General features: G+C 37.8%; 1 protein-coding gene and 1 long non-coding RNA gene across 7 annotated transcripts in view; both read right to left on the minus strand.

Annotated features, from left to right (window-relative positions):
* TANK (TRAF family member associated NFKB activator) overlaps positions 1 to 13,777 on the minus strand; it is a 94,236-nt gene that overhangs the window by 50,200 nt on the left and 30,259 nt on the right. For all 6 annotated transcript variants that reach the window (XM_078451209.1, XM_078451206.2, XM_078451207.2 and 3 more), the window contains exon 2: positions 8,596 to 8,743. In XM_078451209.1, coding sequence (XP_078307335.1) covers positions 8,596 to 8,694 — 99 coding nt within the window. In that variant the 5' untranslated portion in view covers positions 8,695 to 8,743. The remainder of the gene's footprint in view (positions 1 to 8,595; positions 8,744 to 13,777) is intronic.
* Positions 9,153 to 13,281, minus strand: LOC144617161 (uncharacterized). Its single transcript, XR_013557290.2, has 2 exons — positions 12,729 to 13,281; positions 9,153 to 12,479 (listed from the first exon to the last, which is right to left on the minus strand). It is a non-coding gene; the product is annotated as an uncharacterized LOC144617161 (long non-coding RNA).

The following is a 13,777-nucleotide window of genomic DNA, read 5'->3' on the forward strand; positions in this document are numbered from 1 at the left end:
GTGTTTTAAAGTCCTTGTCTAGTAAGTCTGATGCATGTTTATCAGCAACTGTTTCTGGAAATTTATTTTATTCTTTGAAAGGGCCACATTTCCCTGTTTCTTCATAGGCCTTGTAATTTACTGAAAACTGGGGCATGTGAATAAACTCTTCCAGTCTCTAAAGCCTGGTGTGGAAGACCTTCACTAATTAGCAGGCCCCTAATGAGAAAGAATGAAATCTGGCCATTTGTAGCAATGTGGATGGAACTGGAGAGTATTATGCTAAGCGAAATAAATCAGGCAGAGAAAGACAGATACCATATGTTTTCATTCATATGTGGATCCTGTGAAACTTAACAGAAGACTGTGGTGGGGGGGAATAAGTTACAGAGAGGGAAGGAGGCAAACCATAAGAGACTCTTAAATACTGAGAACAAACTGAGGGCTGATGGGGGTTGGGGGAGAGGGGACAGTGGGTGATGGGCATTGAGGAGGGCACCTGTTGGGATGAGCACTGGGTGTTGTATGGAAACCAATTTGACAGTAAATTATATTTAGTAATAATAATAAAAAAGAAGTCAGAGGAAAAGAAAAGAAAACAAACAAAAACTAATTAGCAGGCCCCCTAGCCTTGAGATTGGCTCAGGGTAAAGCCTTAAGGTCTTCCTCGGTATTTGCCGAATGTGTATCCTGTTTGGGCCAGTGGGTGTAGGTTTCTGTTTGTTTCTGATTTTCCCTGGCTAGCTGGAAGTATCTTAGCTTCTCAAAAGGTCTTACCCCAGCTTCTTAGGATCTTAGATATTCTATTATAGTCTTCTTCCTTCAATCTCTTGCACTCAGCTGTCCATTGCAGTCCCCCTGCAGTTTCCACAGGCTAAATTGCCCACCACTGCCTTCCATGACTTCTAGCCTGAGACCCAAACTTATGCTACCATTCCCAACTCTGAGCTCCAAGTCAGATGAGACAGAACACACTCCCTTGGACAGTCCACAGACAGGTCATGATGTTTCAAACAAGTTTCACTCTTCTCCTTCCTTCCTGAGGGAGGGAACCAGGAATTGGGCTATTTCCTCCCAAATGCACCATACCACACTGGGCAGGTAGTGGGTCAAGGGCAAGTAGAAATGCCATGAAATTTCCTGCAGTTTTGAATATGGCTTTTCCTTGACTAGGCGTTTGCTTGGTTGCTGATGATCACTGATTTCCAGAACTCCTATAAAATTATTTCAATCAATCTGTAGTTGTTTATTTGATGTTTTCATGGAAGAACAAGGCCTAGAACTTCCTAGTTTGCCATCTTGCTGATGTCACTCAGTAGACCAATTCTTCAAGCACAGTGTTAGGAAGGGCAGCTAGGCTCACTGACAGCACATCCCTTGGGGCCCTTCTGACATCAGAATGCCAGGCAACTTTTGCAAGGCTGTCCTCTTGCTTCTCTCTCTCACCCGATTCTTTTCCCCATTTGTAGCTCCTTCTCCTATTGCTCCAAATATCTCTGTGAAGATGATTCCCAAATTTGTGTTTTCAACTGATGCTTTACTTCAAAGATGCACACTTCAATTGCCTGCTGACCATCTTCGCCTAATCTTCTAACACTTGAACTCAAAATATCCAGATCAAATCAAGTAATAATTTCCTTTACCAAAATCAGCATTCAGAACCTTTGCTCTTATCTTCATACTATTAAGTTTGAGAACTTGTACATATCATCTTATTACTAAAGATTCTAAATGAGGAATATTTAGCTGGTTTTACTTCAAAGTTCAGTTTCATTTCTGGGAGTAGTTAGATGAGAACAAATTAGTGATTTACACTTGGTATGTTTGAGTCTGTAATTCAAAAAACAATAAATATTCCATAAAATAAAATCCCAAGAAATGTCAGGAGGAAGTATACAGGTCTTCCCACAAAACTATTTTAGAAAATTGTTAACTTAAAAAAGCATAACAAATGAGATCGAAGCATAAAACTTAATGTCAGAACTATTTCGTTATACTATAGAGAAATGTAATGGCTAAAAACAACTGAATTTCAAAAAGACTGGTATCTCACTTAATTATTTATTTATTTTTGAAGTTTATTTATTTATTTATTTATTTATTTTTTGAGCAGAGAGAGACAGAGTGTGAGCAGGGGAGGGGTAGAGAGACAGAGAGGGAGACACAGAATCTGAAGCAGGCTCCAGGCTCTGGGCTGTCAGCACAGAGCCCGATGTGGGGCTCAAACTCATGAACTTGAAAGATCATGACCTGAGTCAAAGTTGGACACTTAACCGACTGAGTAACCTAGGCACACCTCACTTTAAAATGGGAATTATTATGTTGTCTCTGGAGGATACAAATACCTCTGCAGTCCCCTCATATGAAGCTGTCTAATGTCCTATCAAACCACAGGGGTTGGGCAATGAAATAGGAAGTAGGAGAACAAGAAGATAAACACTATCTCGCCTCATCATTGCCACTTTTGAGCCATATTCCTTTAAACTTAAGCAAAAGGCCACCCACAAGGCATGCAATTAATACCAGTCTCTCCTCAAAACTGTTTATCTTAAAACATACTAGTCATTCTCTCACATTCAAGAATTTCAGCTCTTTCTCTCACACAGTCTTTCTAAATGCTCCTAATCTTGTCACCACTTTAAGGAGAAGTGCTCTAATCTGAGTTTCTTAAAATTTCTCAATCCCACTCTGGCTACCCACTTTCATGACTCATTATGAAAACAGAAAATCCTAAACATCAATTCAAACTCATTGCGAACAGTCAATCCTTTCACTTCTCACATTCTTTTACTCCTTCTGGATCTGTTCTTTCACTTCATGGAAACTTCAGACATAAACCCTCTTTTTTTGTTTTAGTCTATTAGACTGCTAGATTAACTTCTTCTTGATGTTAGTTTGTATCTCAAAGCACACAATTTCAATTGCTTTTGCACCCACTTTCTGGCCACCACTATCCACATTCTTCTACTCTTAACTCTGCAATCTCCTAATCCTGGATTTGGCCATCTGCTCATTCCACTTCTATACGAAGAAAGCTGCTGAAAAAAATGACCAACAAACATGGATTGATACCACCAAAAATTCATGGTAAATGCTGGATGCAACATATTTCTTCTCCCATTTTTTAACTGAAGCTATTTCAGTTCTTTACTACCACTCTCAGAATATCCTAAAATCACTTCACTCAGATGACCTCACCATGTATTTCACAGAAAAAAATAGACTCTTACATTATAACCCTATTTTTCTTTTATTGAATAAATTTGACATGTAACACTGTGTAAGTTTGAGGTGTACAGTGTGTTACTTTGATACATTTACATATTGTAATATGACTGCCCCTGTAGCAGTATTTATCACATTATATAATTATAGTATGATATTATTTTCTATATTCATTATACTGTGCCTTAGATCTCTTTGGCTTATTCACTAATCATTACCTCATTACAAGTTTAAACCCTTAAACACCATCAATATTATGCCCACCTCCTAATCCCTGGTAACCACCATTTTACTGTTTTCAATAGGTTTGACTTTTTTAGATTCCACATATAAGTGATACATGATAACCCTGCTAACTTCCTGCCACCACCAACTCCTATCTGCAAACTTATCTTCGTGTGAACCTGTTTTGTTTTTTTTTTTCTCATCCCTTCCAGTTCTGAGGAATAGGTGTTTCTCCTCTTGTTTCATAGTCAATTCTTTAGTTTTAAATCTCCAATGACCAACTGGTTGGTCTTATTTCCACCCTCTCACCCTCTTACCCTTCAAATACTCCTTTGCTCTATACACTCTAACTTGGAAATGCTATTTTATTCAACGCTATAATAAAATTTGTTATTCTTTAATCTATAACTATAATCTCTTCTTCACAATTCTACCTAAGCTTCTAAATCCATATTTGTAACCATCCATTATACAATTTCACCTGCGTGTCCCACAGGTAACTAAACTCGATAGCTAAAACCTAATTACACATCTTATTTCCCCATCTGTAAACCTGCATCTTCTCTACTGTTCCTTTCAGTCATCAGTACCACCATCAATCCAGTCTTCTATTCTAGATACTTAGTTATCATCTAGAATCTATGTTATCACACTCAGAAGTGGCCTGCATTCAGGTGCCACCTACTTTCCATTCTGTTTTCTAAATAAACATTAGACTGCTTCCCTAATTCATCCCTAATGCTTAAGTCTGCATGTTGACTGCTTAAAATGATTCATTTTTTTCTTTTTTACATTGAAGTATAATATATGTACAGTTGACCCCTGAACAGCACAGGTCCACTTATATGTCAATTTTTACCCCCAATAAATACAGTACAGTACTATATATAAATGTATTTTCTCTTATAATTTTCTTAATAACATTTTTTCTCTAGCTCACTTTATTGAAAGAATACAGTATATAATACATATAACATACAAAATATGTGTTAATCGATTGTTTTATGTTATTGGTAAGGTTTCCAGTCAACAGTAGACTAACAGTAGTTATGTTTTTGGAGAATCAAAAGTTACATGCAGATTTCTGACAGCGCGGGGGGGGGGGTGGCGGGGATGGTAGTCAGCACCCTAACCCCCTGCGTTATTCAAGGTCAACTGTATATATATAAAACATATGCATATTAATGGATACTTATATATTATCATACCATTTATATATGTATACCTTTACATACACATAATACATGAAACATATATGTATATATATATATTAAAGTTGATAAAGTGCCTTGATGATTACCACTTATTTTTATATTTCTAGCTCTTAGAACACTGTTTATCATCAATATGTTTGTTGAGCTGAATTCTACATTGTCCTCTATCCTATATCCTAATGTCAGGAAGCCTTTTCTGAAGCATGTATATTAATCCTTCAGTACATTTTGATTAAGAATGTAGTATGAACTACTTAGTCCTATTCCTCATGATAGGCCCCTAATCTACCTTCACAGCTTCTTTTCCTGTACTGCTCTATTGTTCTTGTTGGAGCCATAGAATCACCTTATTGTATGTGGAACGTACCATATATTCCCTTCCTTTTGTGTTTTTATTACATACACTGCTCCCCCTGCTTGCAGGACTCTTCTTCCTTAATTTACCCAACTCCTAATCTCAGCCTAAGTGAGGGGTGTGAGAGTTGGCTTATCACCTGATCCTCCCAGACTGATTGAGGTGCCTCTTCTCTGTGCTATGTTATCCTCCACAGATTTCCACTTTAGCACTTAGCATCCTATGATAAGAACTATTACTCTTCCTTTTTAGCTTCTAATTGGAAAGTTCCTTAAAGGTATAAACTATGTTTTGTTTCAGCATTCTCAGAACCTCATCAAGGGCCTAGTATACGGCAGACATACAATAATATTTTAAAATAGATTAGGATATTTTGAGTTTAGTACATAAGAATATATAGTATACATGTTTTCTTTATTCTTGAGTACTTGACAAATATTAAAAAAAAAAATTCCCTTTACCCTCCTTGAAATAATTGCTGACGTGAACAAAGGCTTCTTCCATGACAGTTAAAAGGTTAAATTACAAGAGTTTCTTACCATTACAAGAGTAAATATAAGAGTTGCTTACCATTGGCTAGTGCAGGCAGAGGAGCAGTTAGAGAAATTTCTGTCTCTGCCTTAACCTAAGAATATGTCAATACTGCTCTTCCGTAATTCTGTGTTTCCTAACTTTCCTAGAACAAGTATAGGATTGTTGAAATTTCTTAATGAACCTAATAGGAAAATAAGAAGAATAAAAGTTGGGAATTTTGTTTTTGTTTTTTCTGTTTTGTTTTTTAAAAAGTGATTATGCCTTATACCTGAACTAGAAAGGAAAAATCCAAATTCTAAACTTCAATAATTTTAGAAAACTCCCTGTCATTGTTATGCGTCTGTTTCTCCTCTGTGCACCCCAAGGAAGAACTTAGTCCATAAGTCTGCCTATACAAATGGAAGTATTCTTTTATAAACCAACAGGAGAATCACAAATAATAATGATTTCTGAGGAATGCAGGGAAATATGTATAACAGCTAGTTTTATAGATGTTTAAAGTAGGATGAAGAGAATTGTGTAGTTCCTAAATTTATGGAAGAAACTAAGAACTGCATGGCTAGCATATTTCTTAGACTTCAGAATTTCAAAGCTAATATATTTTTTTCTTAAATGAGAGAACCAATGTAAGATCTCCCACTTTCAACTACCTGTTGAAACTAATGAAGGTTAGCCCTTGGCTGGCATCTGGGAGCCTAACTTTGAGAACATTTCCTAAGTGATAAAGTTGACTGCTATGACGGCTTACTTAGACTATACCAAGAGACTATGAAATTTATGATGAAGACCTACTTTCCTTCTGAGAGTCTGAAATTTTGGTTGACATAGGGTATCTATGGGACTAGTTTTTTTTTTTTTTTTTTTTGAGTCTTTACCTTTATTATTTTTTAAATATGAAATTTATTGTCAAATTGGTTTCCATACAACACCCAGTGTTCATCTCAACAGGTGCCCTCCTTAATGCCCATCACCCACTTTCCCCTCCCTCGCACCCCTCATCAACCCTCAGTTTATTCTCAGTTTTTAAGAGTCTCTTATGTTTTGGCTCCCTCCCTCTCTAACTTTTTTTTGTCCCTTCCCCTCCCCCATGGTCTTCTGTTAAAGTTCTCAGGATCCACATAAGAGTGAAAACATATGGTATCTGTCTTTCTCTGTATGACTTCTTTCACTTAGCATCACACTCTCCAGTTCCATCCATGTTGCTACAAAAGGCCATATTTCATTCTTTCTCATTGCCAAGTAGTATTCCATTGTGTATGTAAACCACAATTTCTTTATCCATTCATCAGTTGGTGGACATTTCGGCTCTTTCCATAATTTGGCTATTGTTGAGAGTGCTGCTATAAACATTGGGGTACAAGTGCCCCTATGCATCAGTACTCCTGTATCCCTTGGGTAAATTCCTAGCAGTGCTATTGCTGGGTCATAGGGTAGATCTATTTTTAATTTTTTGAGGAACCTCCACACTGTTTTCCAGAGTGGCTGCACCAGTTTGCATTCCCACCAACAGTGCAAGAGGGTTCCCGTTTCTCCACATCCTCTCCAGCATCTATAGTTTCCTGATTTGTTCATTTTAGCCACTCTGACTAGCGTGAGGTGGTATCTCAGTGTGGTTTTGATTTGTATTTCCCTGATGAGGAGTGACGTTGAGCATCTTTTCATGTGCCTGTTGGCCATCTGGATGTCTTCTTTAGAGAAGTGTCTATTCATGTTTTCTGCCCATTTCTTCACTGGATTATTTGTTTTTCAGGTGGGGAGTTTGGTGAGCTCTTTATAGATTTTGGATACTAGCCCTTTGTCCGATATGTCATTTGCAAATATCTTTTCCCATTCTGTTGGTTGCCTTTTAGTTTTGTTGATTGTTTCCTTTGCAGTGCAGAAGCTTTTTATCTTCATGAGGTCCCAATAGTTCATTTTTGCTTTTAATTACCTTGCCTTTGTAGATGTTCTATGGGACTAGTTCTTAATAAAAACCCTTAACTCTTGCGTCTCAAATGGAGTTCCCTATGCAGAAGCACTGTACATGTGTGACTAAATTTTTGACTGGAGGCAGGGTGCACTCTGTGTGACCCCTCACAGGTGGGAAAGAGCATAGGAGGCCTGCATATGGATCCTTCTAGAATCTGCCTGATGGTTTTTTTATATTAATGATCTGGCTGTGTATCTTTATCATGACACTGTAATAAATCTTGGCTGTGAGCATTACTGTATGCTAAGTCCTGTGAGTCCCTTTAGAAACACAGAATGTATATATGCTATTGGGGACCCCCAAGACACTACTAAATAGTGATATTAAATAAATAAACAAAAACTCTATCATTATCATCTCACAAATGTGGGGGGCGGATTTTTTTGTTGTTTTTGTTTTTTTGTTTAGATAGAAAAAGAGAAGAGAACCCACAAGCAGGGGGGAGTGGCAGAGGGAAAGAGAGAGAATCTTAAGGAGGCTCCATCCTCAGCATGGAGCCCAATGCAGGGCTTGATCTTCTGGGAAGGGATCATGACCTGAGCTGAAGTCAAGAGATGGATGCTCAACCGACTGAACCATCCAGGTGCCCCACAAAAGTGTGTGTTAATACAATTCTGCCCTATACTCTGATAGTGTGGAAACATGGAAACATAATATGAGAATAAAGGACAGAATTTTGAATTGGATAAATTTAGCATTACAAGAAGTTCATTACATTCTTATTTTTCTCATTTTGCTACAGATCAGTGGAGACCTAATTATGGGCCAATAGCAGACATGTGCCGAGGAACTACTAAGGTAAATTTATGCCTAGGAAGTATACCTTTCCTCCAACTTACCCTCTTTTGCAACTGAAAATTAAAAATTATTCATGGAAGATAATACTCTTTGTGAACTCTTCCCTCTGGTCACAATGTTTTTTTAAAAAAAAAAACAGTAACAATCTTAAATTCCATCCATTAATATAAATCTCTGTGTTTTAGTTATTTATAGTTCTTCAAGAAAGTTTCAAACAGTACAATATTTTTTAGTTGCAAAAGATTCTCAAATTCCATTTACCAGAAGAAATAACTTTCAAAACCAAAACCATATACCTTTTGCTGTAGCTCTTTTACTGCAGAATCTCTATCCATACATGCCTGTCGAAAGGCTTCATAAGCTTTATTGAGTTGCTCGCCAATATTTTTGTCCATTCCTTTCTGTTCTGTAGCATCACTATAAAGGATGGAGTAAATGACAGGTCTGGAAAATAAAACAATTTAGATAGCTATTAAGTTACACAAATCTTATTTTTAAGACACATCTTTTTTTTTTTTTATTTTTTTTTATTTTTGGGACAGAGAGAGACAGAGCATGAACGGGGGAGGGGCAGAGAGAGAGGGAGACACAGAATCGGAAACAGGCACCAGGCTCCGAGCCGTCAGCCCAGAGCCCGACGCGGGGCTCGAACTCACGGACCGCGAGATCGTGACCTGGCTGAAGTCGGACGCTTAACCGACTGCGCCACCCAGGCGCCCCTTTTTTCAACGTTTTTTTTTTTTTTTTTTTTTTTTTTATTTATTTTTGGGACAGAGAGAGACAGAGCATGAACGGGGGAGGGGCAGAGAGAGAGGGAGACACAGAATCGGAAACAGGCACCAGGCTCCGAGCCTAAGACACATCTTAAAAACAGTTCCATACAGTTTATCATGAACATTATAGCACCAAGTACTATAAAGGTTTATAAAGGCATATGGGTCTCATCTAAAATCCTGATTAGAAATGTTAAGAAACCTTAACTTCTACAATTTTTAATATTCTTTACTAATGTTCAAGGAGCAAGTGGGGTTCCAACTCACAAAGATGCTACTTTGAAAACAGTAATCTATAAATGCAACCTTAAAATGGAGAAATATAAAAGGCCATTTGTTATTAATACTTTATTATAGAAATGCACAACAGGATTAACAACGTGGGAAGGGATTTCTTTTTACTAAACGGACAGTTATTCCCACTTACAAGGTGAATTCTTGCTACACTGAAATTAGAGCAAAGTTAAATAGATAATAAATGTTTGTGGATGGAGTTCACACTGCTGTTATCGCAGAGCAATTAAAATGTGTGAAAATGCTCTTATTTTAGCACAAAATCTAGGGAGAGTTGCTGTTGGATTGTACATTAAAAAAGAAAAAATCACATCCCTTCAGTCCTACCCACACTCTCTATTAGTTTTCCAAACTCCCTGCTGTTTTTGAACTACAGGTGATCTACTGAGTGGAGGTAATTTGGTTTTATCATCTCAATTTGCATAACATCTCTAACCACATTCCTTGGCTCTGAGCAGAGGACCATATAATGCTTCGGATTCCTCCTGTCCAGCTGTAAAAAACAATACCACAGGACTTTTCTCTTAATCCTCTGAAAGCCAGAGAATAGATAAAATTCTCTATCAGTCCTAGGGGGCTTGAGGGTATTAAATTACTTCACTTCTTTATGATTGGAAATCCTTAATCTTACACTTTAAGCTTTCATAACATCTTTCATTTTATTTTGGGTACACAATGCTTTAAAAATATTTTTTTTTCAGTATTTTACATTAAAGTACAATCACATAGGGGAGCCTGGGTGGCTCAGTCAGTTAAGATTCCGACTCTTGATTTCAGCTCAGTTCATGATCTCATGGTTTGGGGGATCAAATCTTGTTTCGAGCTTGGTGCTGACAGTGTGGAGCCTGCTTGGTATTCTCTCTCTCTCTTCCTCTCTCTCTGCAACACCCCCCCCCCCCGCCCCACTCATGCCTGCCTGCTCTTTTTCTCTCAATAAATAAACTTAAAAAAATTAAATTAAAAATACAATTTATATAACATAAAATCCACCACATTAAAGCATACACTTCTGTGGCTTTTTGTTGTACAATCATCACCATTACCTAATTCCAGAACATTTTTTTACAATGTTTATTTTTGAGAGAGAGAGAGAAAGCGTGCAACAGGGAAGGGGCACAGAGAGAGGGGGACAGAGGATCTGAAGCAGGCTCTGTGCTGACAGCAGTGAGCATGATGCAGGGCTCGAATTCACAAACCACAAGATCACGACCAGAGCCAAAGTCAGACACTCAACCACCTGAGCCACTCAGGAGCCCCTAGTTGCAGAATATTTTTATCACTACACAAAGAAGGTAATATTAGCAGTTAATCCCAATTCCCCCCTCCCATCAATCCCCTAGCAATCACTAATCTTCTTTCTGACTCTATGGATTTGCCTATTTTGGACATTTCATATAAAGGAAACATGCAATATATGGCTTTTGTGTCTGGCTTTTTTCACATGGCATACAATTTCTGAGGTTTACCCATGTTGTAGCACATAATAGTACTTCACTGCTTTTGATGTCTAATATTCCGTTGTATGAATTTACCACATTTGTTAATATGTTCCTCGGTTAATGGACATTTGAGTTCTTTCCATTTCTTGATTATCCTGAAGAAAGTTACTATTTGTGTATGCATACTTGTGTGAATATATGTTTTCAATTCTCTTGGTTACATACCTAGGAGCAGAATTGCTAGGTTAGATGATAATCCTCTTTAACTTTTTAAGGAACTGCCAAAGCTGTTTCCACAGAATGTGTACAAATTTCTATTTCTACTAGTAATATATAAGAGCCCTAATTTCTCTACATCTTCACCAACGCTTATTGTTCATTTTTTAAATGGACACCCATCCTAGTGGGTGTGAAGTGGTACCTCAACAATTTTGATTTGCATTTCCCTGATGATGTTGAACATCTTTCCAGTGCATACTGGTCATTTGTGTATCTTCTTTAGAGAAATGTCTATCTATCAAATCCTTTGTCCACTTTTTAATTCAGTTATTTGTCTTCATATTGTTGAGAGAGTGCAAGTGGGGGGAAGGGGGTGAGGGAGAAGGGAGAGAATCTCCAGCAGGCTCCACACTCAGCACGGAGCCCAACATAGGGCTTGATCCCATGACCCCAGGGCTAAGACCCAAGCCGAAATCAAGAGTCAGATGCTCAAAATGACTGAGTCACCCAGGTGGCCCTTCACATTGCTGAGTTGTAAGAGTTCTTTATATATTCTGGAAACTAGAGATTTATCAGATATATATAATTTACAAATTTTTCTCCCATTCTGTAGATTGTCTTTCTACTCCTTGATTTTAATTTTGATGATGTCTGATTTATCTATTTTTCATTTTGCTGCTTGCTTTTTTTCATGTCATATCTAAAAAACTGTTGCCTAATACAAGGCCATGCAGATTTTCATCTATGTTTCCCTACAAGAATTTTATACTTTTAGCCTTATATTTGGATCTTTGATCCACACAGAGTTTATCTGTATATGGCATGAGGTAGGGGTCCAAACTCTTTCTTTGGCATGTGGCTATCCAGCTGCCCTGGCACTAAAGGCTATTCTTTTCCTAATGAATGGCCTTGGCATTCTTATCAAAATTAGTTGACCATAAATCACAATGTTCTTTTAAATACCTAGGTAATATTTCAATCCTATCAGATGGTCTTTTCATTTTAAGATACTAAATACACTAAGTCATTTTCAGGTTTAATAAAAACAATTTTGAGGGTTTTGTTATGGGAATCAGAATGTTACTGTTTTCTGAAAAAATAAAAGAATGGTAATTTTTTTTGGCATTCCACTCAGGAAGTTTGTTTCTACTGCCACCTCTGATAGATATAAAGGACAAAATACCGTTAGGATAACTAATACTGCCAGGATCTCTGACATGCCATAGACACTACAGAAAAATAAATAATATTAACACACAAAGTATCACTTTGCGTAGTTTGGACACCATATCATTCAAAGAAGGATTTAAGGCAGCTTATAAAAATACAAGCAAGATAAAAATAAGTATACAAGAAGCGAAAGAAAACAAGAATAGGCAGCTATAGAGACTATAATATACTGTAATATGCTAATGCAGAAATTAGAGGTTTTAAGTAACTAAGTGACTAAGTTACCTATCACTGTCTTTTTTTTTTTTTTTAATTTTTTTTTTTTAACGTTTTATTTATTTTTGAGACAGAGAGAAACAGAGCATGAACGGGGGAGGGGCAGAGAGAGAGAGGGAGACACAGAATCGGAAGCAGGCTCCAGGCTCTGAGCCATCAGCCCAGAGCCTGACGCGGGGCTCGAACTCACAGACCGTGAGATCGTGACCTGAGCTGAAGTCGGACGCTCAACCGACTGAGCCACCCAGGCGCCCCTACCTATCACTGTCTTAAAAACCTGCATATCATAACAAATTGTCAACATACAACACATTTATATTTTAAAATCTGAGACAAACAGGAGCCTTGAATTAGGAATCCATCTAGTTTCTTATTTTGTTCTATCATTGAATAAGTCTGTGACCTGAGTTCAGGGCAACTGAATCTTTTATTTTTTTTTTTAGGTTTTATTTATTTTGAGAGAGAGAGAGAGAGAGAGAGAGAGAGAGAGAGAGAGAGCATGCACACAAATGGAGGAGGGGCAGACACAGGGAGAGAGAGAATCTTAAGCAGGTCCTATGCTGTCAGCACATAGCCCTAAAATTTATAGGGCTTGAACTCACAAACTGTGAGCGAGATCATGACCTGAGCTGAAATCAAGAGTTGGTTGCTTAACCGACTGAGCCACCCAGGAGCCCTTAAATCTTTCTGAACCCAAGTTTATTTCTCTCCAATACAAAAAAAGATGTTTGGACTTGATGTCGAAGAAACTTATTTGTTCTACAGTTCTTGAGTCTGTGAGTCTAAAACTGCAGGTCTGCTCCATCAAGAAGGTGCATTCTTGGGGCGCCTGGGTGGCGCAGTCGGTTAAGCGTCCGACTTCAGCCAGGTCACGATCTCGCGGTCTGTGAGTTCGAGCCCCGCGTCAGGCTCTGGGCTGATGGCTCGGAGCCTGGAGCCTGTTTCCAATTCTGTGTGTCTCCCTCTCTCTCTGCCCCTCCCCCGTTCATGCTCTGTCTCTCTCTGTCCCAAAAATAAAAAAAAAAAAAAAAAACGTTGAAAAAAAAAAAAAAAAAAAAAGAAGGTGCATTCTTGTTTTTAAAAATGTAAATGCAGTACTAAAAATAGCTGCATCATATGCAAGTAAATAGTGTGGAGGCTTTACTTCAGGTCCTTGAATTAGATCACACAAATGTCACTAAGAAGAGTTACTGAGTAAATTCCACATGGATGCATCCTATTTCCTGAAATAAGAATGTGTGGTGGAGAGATACAATTCAGGTCAATACAACTAAATAAATGATACATTTAATTTCTATCTCACAACC

Source organism: Panthera onca, chromosome C1 (assembly GCF_046562875.1).
Source record: "Panthera onca isolate mPanOnc1 chromosome C1, mPanOnc1 haplotype 2, whole genome shotgun sequence".
Taxonomy (NCBI): domain Eukaryota; kingdom Metazoa; phylum Chordata; class Mammalia; order Carnivora; family Felidae; genus Panthera; species Panthera onca.